The sequence below is a fragment of the Schistocerca serialis genome, chromosome 1 (assembly GCF_023864345.2).
Source record: "Schistocerca serialis cubense isolate TAMUIC-IGC-003099 chromosome 1, iqSchSeri2.2, whole genome shotgun sequence".
Lineage (NCBI taxonomy): Eukaryota > Metazoa > Arthropoda > Insecta > Orthoptera > Acrididae > Schistocerca > Schistocerca serialis.
In genome coordinates this window covers 1,092,337,910-1,092,351,161 of record NC_064638.1, presented here as the reverse complement: position 1 = coordinate 1,092,351,161, position 13,252 = coordinate 1,092,337,910, and the positions used below count along the sequence as shown (strand labels likewise).

Genomic DNA, 13,252 nt, shown 5'->3' with positions numbered 1-13,252 from the left:
GCTAGCTGAAAGTTACACGGGCTTTATTTTTATGCCAGGACAATGAGGCTATAGGCTTTATTTTTGTGCTAGGACAATGAGGCTGTGTGTGTGTGTGTGTGTGTGTGTGTGTGTGAGTGTGTGTTGTAATTAGTTAGCTACAATATAGAGTGTCTTACACCTCATTTAAGTGTCTGTTGACCCTTCAGTGCCTGAGTCATGTCTTGAATGGTTGCCTTTACACCTAGCATTATTTATTTTATTTTATTTTATTCATTTTATTTTATTCATTCTATATACCTGCTTCATTTGCTGCTGTTTTGGCAATTGGTAAGGGTGCTCCTGTTTCACACTACATAATAATATAGAATTTGTACAACCTGAGCAGGAATCACTTCAGTTATGTAAAGCATGCTATAATCAGGTTACAGTACCTTAGCAACAATTGTTGGTAACTTTCCATCCTTTGAGAATGCAGTACGAGGATAATGCATGATGCTGTTGTAGTCATATGGTAACCCAAAAGTTGTAAACTCAGGTTCTTTAGCCTTTATAAAATCGGGATGGTAAGCTGTAACAAAATTAATATTTTCTAATAGTTTTTTGAACAGTTCTAATCTATTACATTTGGATGAGCTCAATCATTTTTGCAAGTGTGTGAAAAATAAACAGTTCAGCAAATAAGTAGTTCATTCACATATGAATATTTAATCAGTGGTATTATGCTGAAGAAATTCAGCCCTACACTTCATGGAAAAGAATGATTGGATCAGCCAGATGAGTACACCGCCAGCCTAATAATAACACATTGTTTCCCTTTTGACTTACATGATTGCACCATATTGTCACAGCATAGATTTTACACATCTTTTACAGCCACTCAGAGGTGAACATCACCAGATTATCATGTACAGTTAGACAGTCCTAAAGCTTATGAGCTGACAGCCTTTGAGATATGAATGTTGCTCAGTGTGTTTGATAAAGTTAACAACAGACAAATGTGAGTGGCGGGATAAGGACATTAACTAGAATTCATCAGCATGCTGTGAAAATCCTGTAGCATGATTCCGGCCTTGTTATATCAAGAGCTGTCCTACTGTACAGTGCAAAGTACAGTGGGGAAGACCATTTGTCATGAATGGATGCGAATGGCCATCACTATTACTGATGCACTTCACAAATTTTATGGTCCTATCTGTAAGACCAAGGCAGATCATTTTACCATAATACTGTCACTAGAATTGGTACAAGCTGCATTCTATTTTTATATAACCAAGAAGGTGAAATTGTTCCTTGATTTCCTGTAATATTACTGCACTCACAAGTACAAATTAAAAACTTTTTGGACCAACAGTCATGCACACATACACAGTTTTGTAACAACATAACAAAAAATTATTTGCAGCAAAATGTAACAGCTCATTCTTCACATGATTCCAAGGCCTAGTATAGCTTATCTTTCAAATGACACTAAAGCTAATTCAGGTTGCTTAATTAACAGTTATATTATCAGGTAGTACCCATGTAGATAATTTCACCTTTTGAACACTAAAATTTAATTTTCAATAACATCATGTCCAAGTATTCATCAATATTACTTTCATCCATTGCTAAAAACATATATAATCAGTTTGTTTAGATACAATTGCAACCGTTCAGTTATGAAGGGGGGAGGGGGGGGGGGGGAGGGAGGAAGGGACTGTTGCTGTCAGCTGCATCGGGACTGTATGTGGAATCAGTGGCGACAAGTGAAAAAACTGTGACAGACCTGGACTCGAACCTGGAATCTCCTGTTTACTAGGCTGTTGCGTTAACCACTGTGCCACCTGAACACAGTGTTTATCAGGAAAGCGTAGACTATTTTGGCACACCTCTTAGCCGACCCACACTCACATCTAGCACCACCTATCTACAGTCCCTGTCCATGCCCTCCATGCTCATATTTTGAAATTCTCACAGGACATTAGATGTAACTGCGCATCCACACTGAAGGTGGTAGATTTATTACCCATCAACAAAATCAATTATATGAATGTGAGGTGTCTATTCTTTGGGGCACATCCAAAAGAACAGATGCCACACATTCATATACCAAGTTACCCCCACCCCCAAATTGCAAGAACTTTGTTTTTCAGCAGTCATTAACATTATGAAAAGATGACTAACTTTCGGTTTATTTTCTTTTTTGTGGCAACATTCTCTTACCCCATGCGTTGCAGATACACTGCAGCAGCAATGTGCAATGAATGGTGTGATCTGAAGAGACCTGGTATCTCTTACTGTATATTACTCCAGCAACTGCACTCTAAATTACCATCTGTTCTACTATATAGCATGGACAAGCTTCTAATGTTCACAATATGTGATGTGGTATGGATATACAGGGCTTATTGTTGTCTAACAATAATGGAAATTCCCTGATAGAAAAATACATAAAACAAAGGGAAGGGCAACCACTCACCTATAGAGGACCAATGTGTGAAATATAAAAGCACATAACAGGAAATACTATTCACACCGTAATGTGAACAAGGTTGCCTGTTACATGTTTCTATCTTTACACATCAGTCCACTATAGATGAGTTAATAACCTTTTCATTCTTTTAGACAATGGTGTTTATCACTGTACCCATCACTGTTTGTTTATTTTCAATACATATTTATAATAGTTGCAACAAATCATTTGAAGAATGACAGCATTTTCATGGTATTCTTTCCCAGATATCAGGTTATCACAAGCTGTCCTTTGTCCAAATTTAATAAATCAGGCTTACTCTCTGCTAAGCTATTCACAGTGGTTTCCACAGTGTAGATGTAGTTGTTGATGTGCTAGTATGTCACACATGGATGTAGTTGTTTCTGCAAATCATGTGGTAAGAATTTTCTAATAACCAGAGAGAATCCAAGAAAATCATGGTTTTTGAGCCCAAGGAAGCCAGCAATTTAGCTTAATTTGCAAGTTTCATGAACCAGACTTGTGAGCACTCCAATGTGAAACATGTCAATTAGTTTGTAAACATAATGCATTTTCTCAGTGAAATATTTAGCTCAAGCCAATCATTTTACACGATTGGGCTGTAAATTAATCTTCTCTAATTTATTATGCACCACTGGAAGTTAAATACAAGCTGTTGGGCTTATCAAATGTTTGTTGAAGGACATTTACAGTATGAGAAAGTGTAACACACTGCATATTTGATGAAGACATCACAGAAAAAGTTTTATTAATTTGGTTTACAAAAAAATTTGTAAAAATAGTGACAAGATGATTAAATAGAACTAGTGAAGCCCTTCTAACAGAAGAACAATGTGGTTCATGCTCTGATTACATGTTTGTGCTAGAGCAGTTGATTTAACAAAGAAATTAATATACCTAATAACATCCTTGTTAGTCATAGAATATGAAAGGCATTTGATTGTATTATCAGTACTAAATTATGGAAATTAATGGAAGTTAAAAGATATCCCCAATATTTGATAAAGTAATCCAAATGCTATATAGTAAAAGTTGGGACCAGTCAAGTTAACCGCAAGAGCAAAGTGGTCATAAATCAGAAAGTAAAACAAGAATGCTCCAATAATATTTAATAGACAGGGCAGAGAAAAACTGTGTCATGAAATTTTAACCCTGGATAGCTGATGCCAGTAGGAAGCAAAATTACTAATGTTGTGTAGGCCAATAACACACCATTTTTAAACTATAGAAACTTGGCACCACACAACCCAATTGGAAATGGGATTGCCCTGTTGCCATTCGTTGGTTGACAAGCAGCGCTACGGTTGTCAGTTCACACACACAAACGTCCCTCCATTGTCACTATCCCAATGTGATATGTTCACGTGTTGAATAGGTCTTGCTGTTTGTCTCCACCTCACATCAGAGCCATTCACACATAAGCTTCGCTTTGGAGCACACACACATCACCTGCAATTTAGTCACACAGTAAGCATGGCAGCACAGTATTCATTTGAACTACAATGAGATACGGTTTTTGTTTATGGACTAGCCGATGGTAATGTGCATGAAGCTCGACGGTTGTATGAGGAACGGTACCCCAAGATGCCACCCACACCCACAAACGTTTACAGCAATTCACCAGCGACTTGGTGAAACAGGCTCTTTACCAGGATATCATGGTCATGCTGACCTTGAACACAACGGGATGCTGCACTTGAAGAGACTGTTCTCAAGTGCTTTGAGGAAGAACCTATGGCAAGTACTCGAGCGGCTGGACACGACTTGGGGGTCACTCATCGGTAAGTCTGGAGGTTTTGAGGGATGGCAGCCAGCACCCTTTTAGTTTCCGGCCTGTCCAAGACATACATCCTGTGGCATACTATGAACACAGGCTAGGGTTTTTCCAGTGGTTTCTGCGACATGCTGTATGAGATCCCAACCTCCCCATCATTGTGTTGCTTACTGATGAGTGCACCTTCCATCGGGATGGCCTTTACAACACTTGAAACGTTCATCACTGGGCAAGGGGAAAACCTCACATCACGTACATCCACAGACACTAGGAATGATTTTTGCTCAACATTTGGGAAGGTATTGTGGGTGAACATCTGATTGGGCTGGTCCGTCTATCCTCTCGCTTACCGGGGAAAATTATCTTCACTTTTTGCAAGAAACTCTACCCGGCCTGCTGGAAGATGTTCCCCTGGACATACGGCTACACATGTGGTTGCAGCATGATGTAGCACACGCACGTAACAGTCTTGCTGTGTGTGGTTATTTAAAGGAACTCTTCGACGGCCGGGTAATTGGCAGAGATGCTCGTAGGACATGGCCCCCATGATCACCAGACATGACGCCATCGGACTTTTCCTGTGGGGATTCTTCAAGTTTCTAGTTCAACCAACTGGATGCAAACCACCTAGAAACGAAGACGAATTAATGGGTCGCATTCAACATGCTGCAAAATCACATCATGGCAATGCCAGGAATCTTTGAAAGAGTTCAGAAAACCACCGTTCGACATTACCGAGCTTGTGGCATGTGAAAGGGTCGCCAGTTACATCACCTGTTTTAAGTAAAAAATGTCCTAGCTACAAAAAAGGTCCTTTTCAGGGCCTACACAATTTGCAAAAGCCTTTCTGTTCTCAAACTAACAGCTGTTGATGGGTTTGTTCCCAGTACATCTTATCATGAAACTACAATGAATGTGTCAAGACCCTGGTGGATTCACCCACAGGCCCCCAGTGTGGAAGGCCGGTGAGCTACCACCGAGCATGCGGGCATCCTTCGTTACGTCATGATCTCAGGCAGGCAAAGCATTCATGGTCATACATTGTCCAAAGAATCAGGTAACAGGCCAATCCTGTGGCCAATCGGAGCACGTGACGATAAGTTTCTGTAGTTTTAAAATTGTGCATTCTCCACCTATACAACATTCGTAGTTTTGGTTCCTACTGGCATCAGTTATCTAGGGTTAAAATTTATAACACAATTTTTCTCCAGCCTGTAGACATACACTCCTGGAAATTGAAATAAGAACACCGTGAATTCATTGTCCCAGGAAGGGGAAACTTTATTGACACATTCCTGGGGTCAGATACATCACATGATCACACTTACAGAACCACAGGCACATAGACACAGGCAACAGAGCATGCACAATGTCGGCACTAGTACAGTGTATATCCACCTTTCGCAGCAATGCAGGCTGCTATTCTCCCATGGAGACGATCGTAGAGATGCTGGATGTAGTCCTGTGGAACGGCTTGCCATGCCATTTCCACCTGGTGCCTCAGTTGGACCAGCGTTCGTGCTGGACGTGCAGACCGCGTGAGACGACGCTTCATCCAGTCCCAAACATGCTCAATGGGGGATAGATCTGGAGATCTTGCTGGCCAGGGTAGTTGACTTACACCTTCTAGAGCACGTTGGGTGGCACGGGATACATGCGGACGTGCATTGTCCTGTTGGAACAGCAAGTTCCCTTGCCGGTCTAGGAATGGTAGAATGATGGGTTCGATGACGGTTTGGATGTACCGTGCACTATTCAGTGTCCCCTCGACGATCACCAGTGGTGTACGGCCAGTGTAGGAGATCGCTCCCCACACCATGATGCCGAGTGTTGGCCCTGTGTGCCTCGGTCGTATGCAGTCCTGATTGTGGCGCTCACCTGCACGGCGCCAAACACGCATACGACCATCATTGGCACCAAGGCAGAAGCGACTCTCATCGCTGAAGACGACACGTCTCCATTCGTCCCTCCATTCACGCCTGTCGCGACACCACTGGAGGCGGGCTGCACGATGTTGGGGCGTGAGCGGAAGACGGCCTAACGGTGTGCGGGACCATAGCCCAGCTTCATGGAGACGGTTGCGAATGGTCCTTGCCGATACCCCAGGAGCAACAGTGTCCCTAATTTGCTGGGAAGTGGCGGTGCGGCCCCCTACGGCACTGCGTAGGATCCTACGGTCTTGGCGTGCATCCGTGCGTCGCTGCGGTCCGGTCCCAGGTCGACGGGCACGTGCATCTTCCGCCAACCACTGGCGACAACATCGATGTACTGTGGAGACCTCACGCCCCACGTGTTGAGCAATTCGGCGGTACGTCCACCCGGCCTCCCGCATGCCCACAATACGCCCTCGCTCAAAGTCCGTCAACTGCACATACGGTTCACGTCCACGCTGTCGCGGCGTGCTACCAGTGTTAAAGACTGCAATGGAGCTCCGTATGCACGGCAAACTGGCTGACACTGACGGCGGCGGTGCACAAATGCTGCGCAGATAGCGCCATTCGACGGCCAACACCGCGGTTCCTGGTGTGTCCGCTGTGCCGTGCGTGTGATCATTGCTTGTACAGCCCTCTCGCAGTGTCCGGAGCAAGTATGGTGGGTCTGACACACCGGTGTCAATGTGTTCTTTTTTCCATTTCCAGGAGTGTAGATGCAGTCACATAGGAGTAGGAAATTACTCTGATAAATAATTCCCAAGGTTTCTAGTGTTCAAGGAGGGTTCTCATGATGAAACAAAGCAAATTGTAACTGGTTCCAAACATGTTCAATTAGGTTCGGTCACCAGATGCAGCAGACCATTCAGTTTGGTTGATTTCTGGATCCTGGAGAAACGTTTTTGTGAGGTGGTTGTGGTGTGTTTATGCATTATTGTTGCAAAAGATAAACATGTCATTGAAATGTTGACTGTACGGCTGAAAAACTAAATTAAAAGATCCTGTCTTGAGACTGTAAGGTTTCAAATTACTTTTAATAGTGGTGAGAGACATGTACATTTGTACATGATACTGGCCAAAAACATGACTGAGCCACCTCCCTGCTGAACCTATGGGACTGCATGCTTGAGACATGCAATGATACCTGGCTGCCTCTACACTCTTCTACAATGATCATCAGACAAATCCTAGAATCACCAATAAGAGAATCTCATGGCATTGTTCCAGGGTCCATTCTGTGCTTTCCCTTGGCCACCTCCTCCAAGCATCTGGCCACCTCCTCCAAGCATCAGCAAGTCAGGGGTTTTGTGCTATTTCTATTGGATGCCTATGGGCCAAACTGCTCATGTGGAGATGGATGCATACTGTATGGGCAGACACAGCTTTTCCAGTTGTCTCCTAAAAGGCGATCTGCACTCTCCTTGGGGTACCTATGCACCAAGATTCATAAGTAGCAGTCATCAGTTAGTGTTATTGACACAAGTCAACCTATATGAGGCACACATTCAATGAACCGTCCGGACAGCTGAGTGCGCCATTTTGGAACATGGGGAGGTTAGCCTAACTCAGACTGAGTTCGCCTCATGTATTAATGATGAGCTAACCAATATGGATGTAGTTTTTGGGCAGTTTTCCACATTCAAATATATGAATATTGGGATAGTACCCACATCTGGCCTCAGATACATGCTATACAAACATTTAGAAAATGTTCTCACATTTGTACATAAGGGTTACTCTAGCTGCACACAGATGGGCTACACAAATTCCATTCTGAGTGATGAATAACAGACTGATTATCATTGGTGATTAGTCTCTTCAAACACACATTGTTTGTGGGTTTGCATATCATGATAGTAGTTAGTTGTTCTTATATGTAATGATCTATTGTGAAAGAGGTTTCTGACCAGCAGAAACATTCACTGTCCATGCATACAGTTCAAATACTGATTTTATTGTGGCATTTAAGTGGTTTCAGCACAGTAATTACAGTGGCAGCTTGAACAAACTACTACTATAAAGAACAGATGTGGATTTGATCAGTCAGTTGTGAGCCGGCAATGTTAAGTAGTAGGCACTAGACATGCAGTTGTAGTGTGTCAGTGTTGTTGTGGCACAAATCGCAATGAAACAACATCTCTAAATCAAGTATTCAAGACATCCTCCAGAATGTTTTGAGAACATAAAAGTTTGCGCAAAATTTGTGCCACAAACCTTGACTCCCAGAGGGGTGTCGTGCGGGGGGGGGGGGGGGGGGTGGTTATCATGGGTGATGCGATTAGTGGTTATCAGTATTGCTGCAACCCGGGGAGTGGGAGTCACTTAGTGTGTGTGTGTGTGTGTGTGTGTGTGTATAGGAGGCCAGGCACAGAGTGTGAGGAGTGGTCCAGGATGCCTGGAGCTGCAATAACATTTATTTTCTAGGATGAGTTTACAAAATAACAAAGTATCTCTGTGCATCGGACAGTTGACAGGAGTAAGAGTGAACTGCGAAGAAGTGCTGATGAGACATGACATTGAAGCCACAGGCCAGTGGCTGCAGCTGTGTGCTGTGCCAGCCATAGTGTGGGGATGGGTAGGCATTGCCTCTCCAGACTTTTTGTGGTGCAGTATGACTCACACCTCAGTGCTCTCATAGACAGCCCATCACACAATCAGGTGAGAACAGCCAACTTTGCATAGTCCAGGACATCGGGTTTCGTGAAGACTAGGCTCTGGTCATCCACCTTGGAATGACCATGACTGCAGTAGATTTTCGCAAGTCAACTAGAAGGCTGTGCAAGTGCTCAGTGCCTGGACAGTGTGGATATGACAGCATACAGACCACCCACAATTGACCCTCAGTGGGCAGCAACAGTGGACCACAGCTGTGGTTTGCATTAGGTTGGCTGTGTCTTGGTGTTGAAGTCTGCAAGTGGGTATCGGGCAGACCACCATTGATCAGCTTGTCATGGTTTCACTGAAACTCAATAGACCATCACTCTCTCTGGTTCTAATGAAATGGACAGAATGGCAGCAGGACTGGATGTGTTTTTGAGCTCTGAAAGCCTCATTATTTAAAGAGCTGAGCCTACACCTGTGACACAGTGGTTCTGGCTACATGATTAAATTTGCACTCATTTATTGGTCCTTGTCAGCACTCCTTGCCTAACTATGGCAAGTCAGTAATTAATCTGGTTTGAAGAGCTTGAGTCTTTCAGCAACATTTGGCTACTGCAGTGGTGTCCTGGTGCTGAAGTTATGGCATGTTGCTTCATACTACCCTGTTATGTAGCACAGAAGCGTTTGCACTTCTGCTTCCATTGCTCAGAGATTATGTGGCAATGCCCATCTGGTGCCCAACCTTCCACTACATTGGCAAAATGCCTTGTTGACATACCAACTGACTCACCGCCCCGAGCTAGCCCCCTCACCTCTGAGCTGGCCGGGTAGAACTTTAAAAAATTTAGGCATGTACAATGAAATTATTCAGCAGCATAACAATACAAACCTACCACAAAATGACAGATTGCAGAAATTTGCACAAAGGGTGAACGCTTTCGTGACATAACTAACATTTAAGCCAATGTGATATGTGAGTTGAAAAATATCCCAAAGAAGGAGTTATCTGACAGTTGCATCTGGTTGTATGAATGTTCTATGCATTAGATTCAAGTGGGGGAGACTATTTAGAACATGTGAAGCATCAAAATCACCATCTTAACTTTCTCCTTCTTCTATTTTTTTTTTCTTTTTTAATGTAGTCTCAGTTCTTTCTGGACTGACATGGTATACTAAGCAAATCATGTAGGTAGTGAAAAATATTTTTTGAGCAGTTTAGTAACCTAAAGGCTATATGTTCTTCTTAACAAGTGGCACATAGCTTTAGACTGGGATGACAATGACTGTAATGCTAGCACATACAAATGGCTTATCATTACTAAACATTATTCATGTTTTGCTTAGTCACTCAATCTGGAATGAACTGGTTGTTGAAAATTTCATTGTTTCCAGACAACAAAGGGCTAGTTGTGAATGTTCCAAAAATGTATGATTTGGTACAACAGTCCTATGTGAATGAAGGTGTCATTCAAAACAAAAAATAATATGAAAAAGATATGCAAACATTAAATGTGTTACAAGTAATTTTAACAAAGTCATTTACAGAGCATTGTCTGCAACTAAACAGGTCATGTAAAAAAAAGGTTGCAGCATTTATGAAATGATAAACTGAAATCCTTTCACATGAAAAAGCTTCAGCAATCCAAACATGGTAACTTACAAGCTCAAAATGTAGCAAAGAAAACAGTTATTACTGACTGTACTGATCTGTTTTAGCAAAAATATGCAAATTCATTCAGTATGAAATTAATTTTCATAAAAATGTAGGTGTATCTGTAAATAAAAGTAATCAGTTACAGTTCTCTCATAGATTCCGCAAGAGATAAATGCATAACTTCATGCTTCACAGAATATTATGTCACTACCACCATCAGTGTCCTCCACACTGATAATAATACCATGGCAGTTTTGTGTTTGGGGGAAAGGGGGGGGGGGGGGGGGGAGAGAAAATCCATAAAATTCTGTTTATGTAAAGTCGTGTTACATTGAATATTTTCAGTTTGAAACTTCTGCCATGCAAGTGTCTCATGTTTTTCTCAGCAGTTATTGTTATTGTGAAACAGATTATTTGTGGCCCAAAAATACTCTTCTTCTTCCATTGTGGTGCAGGTTATCAAAAAGATTGGACACCCCTGCTGCCACATTCAATATCCCTTGTTAGTCATGTTTTACCTTTATTTGAACCACTTTGAAATCTTATTAAGCTCTACCTACACATTAGTGCAGACTTTTTAAGATAGTACTTTCCTATATGTAACTGAATCATCTACAAAAAGCTGTCAGCTTTAAAATTACATGTTTATTCTCTACCACTTTTGATTATTACAACCATCTTCACAGGAGAAAAACAGTGTTCCTCCATCATACATTTTTGTCAAATATGACCCAGCCTTCCTGTAAAGGTGATTGTAACAATCAAAACCAGTAGGTAATAAACATACAGTTGTATAGCTGATAGTACAAATATGCTTTCATCATATTATTTAACAGCTGTAGAGAGTCACCTATGAAAAGCTCTGAGGTTACTGTTAATATTGTCTGACAGGTCACCCAGAGTGCCAATATACTTTCCTGGAGCAAGCCTAAAGTTACTTCTATATCTGTTGATGATTCACCATCCCAGATAACATGCTGCATCTTCCCTACCAAGAGAACTTGAATTCATTCAACCTCCTATATTCACTATATTGACTAATTACCATACTAATGTTTATTTTCAATAATAAACATTAGTATGGTAATTAGTCAATTAATTACCATACTAATGTTTCTTTTCAATAATAAACATTAGTATGGTAATTAGTCAATTGCTTTTTGGAAGTCAAATGGCATGCACCTGATTCCATAAATCCATAGCCTTCACAAAGTCATGTGAAAAAAGTGAGAGTTTGGTTTTGTATGAACAATTTTTTTCAAAATCCAAGCTGGGTAGCAAGGATGGAATCATTTTGTTCTAGATAACTAATTGCATTTGAGCTCCAAATATTTTTTAAGATTCAAAACTGAGGTGCAAAAGTCATGGGACAGGGAGAAACACACATACAGATGGCAGTAGTATTACATACAAAAGGTATAAAAGGGCAGTGCATTGGTGGAGCTGTCCTTTGTAATCACGTGATTTGTATGAAAAGTTGTCTGACTTGATCACAGCCACACGATGGGAATTAACAGACATTGAATGCGGGACACTCCATTTTGGAACTCATTAGGGACTTCAATATTCCAAGATCCACAGTGTAAAGAGAGTGCCAAGAACACCAAATTTCAGGCATAACTTCTCACCATAGACAACAAAGTAACCAATGGCCTTCACCTAACGACCAAGAGCAATGGCATTTACATAGAGTTGCCAAAGTAAACATACAAGTAACAATGTGGGACATATGACAAACATATCTGTGAATACAGTGTGGTGGAATTTGGCATTAATGGGCTATGGCAGCAGACGAATGATGCAGGCACTTTTGTTAACAACACGACATCGCCTGCAGCACCTCTCCTGGGCTCATGACCATATCAGTTGGATCCTAGCTGAGTAGAATACAATGGCCTGGTGGAATGAGTCCCAATTGTGGTTGGTAAGAGCTGATGATAAGATTCAAGTGTGGCGCAGATTCCACAAAGCCATAAACCCAAGTTGTCTACAACGTGCTGAGCAAGCTTGTGGTGGCCCCATAATGGTGAGTGCTGTGTTTACGTGAAATGGACTAGGTCCTCTGCCCTGTTCAGTTACTTGGAGACCATTTGCAGCCATTCATGGACTCCATGTTCACAAATAATGATGGAATTTTTATGAATGACAATGCACAATTTAACTGGGCCACAGCTGTTTGTGACTGGTTTGAAGAACATACTGAACAGTTCAAGCAAACGATTTGGCCACCCAGATTGCCTAACATGAATCCCATCGAATATTATGGGACATAATCAAGAGGTTATATTATGCACAGAATCCTGCACCAGCAACTCTCTCACATTTGTGGGTGACTTTAGAGGCAGCATGGCTCAATATTTCTGCAGAAGACTTCCAGTGCCTTGTTGAGTCCATGCCGCATCAAGTTGCTGCAGTACGTTGGGAAAAAGGAAGTCAGACACAATATGAGGAGGTATCCCATGACTTTTGTCATCACTCTGACATGATAATAGGAGGTATTCCATGACTTTTGTCACCACAGTGTATAGCAGATCAATCTCAAGCATTCTGGGTGGTAGTTTTTGAATCTCTGCCGCTTCCCTTCTTTTGACAGATGTGACCTGTGCTTTCTTCCAATGTTGGGAACACTTTTTTGTGCAAATTATTTACTGTTGATATAACAGTATATGTGGGCTAACTAAGCTGTAAATTCTGTATTGTACTTAACAGGGATTACATTAGGCCTTGGTGTTTTGTTTAGTTTACGTGGTTCAGCAGTTTTCAATGCCACTGACAGTGTTATCTATTCCACTTGTCTTTCCAGTTGTATTATAATTATATTTGGAAAGTGCTTCCAT

General features: G+C 41.7%; 1 protein-coding gene across 1 annotated transcript in view; it reads right to left on the bottom strand.

The window, feature by feature from the left end:
- Positions 1-13,252, bottom strand: part of LOC126455590 (zinc metalloproteinase nas-4-like) — an 80,922-nt gene that overhangs the window by 8,590 nt on the left and 59,080 nt on the right. Inside the window, exon 4 of the mRNA XM_050091350.1 lies at positions 414-550. Within this exon, the coding sequence (XP_049947307.1) occupies positions 414-550 (137 nt within the window). The remainder of the gene's footprint in view (positions 1-413; positions 551-13,252) is intronic.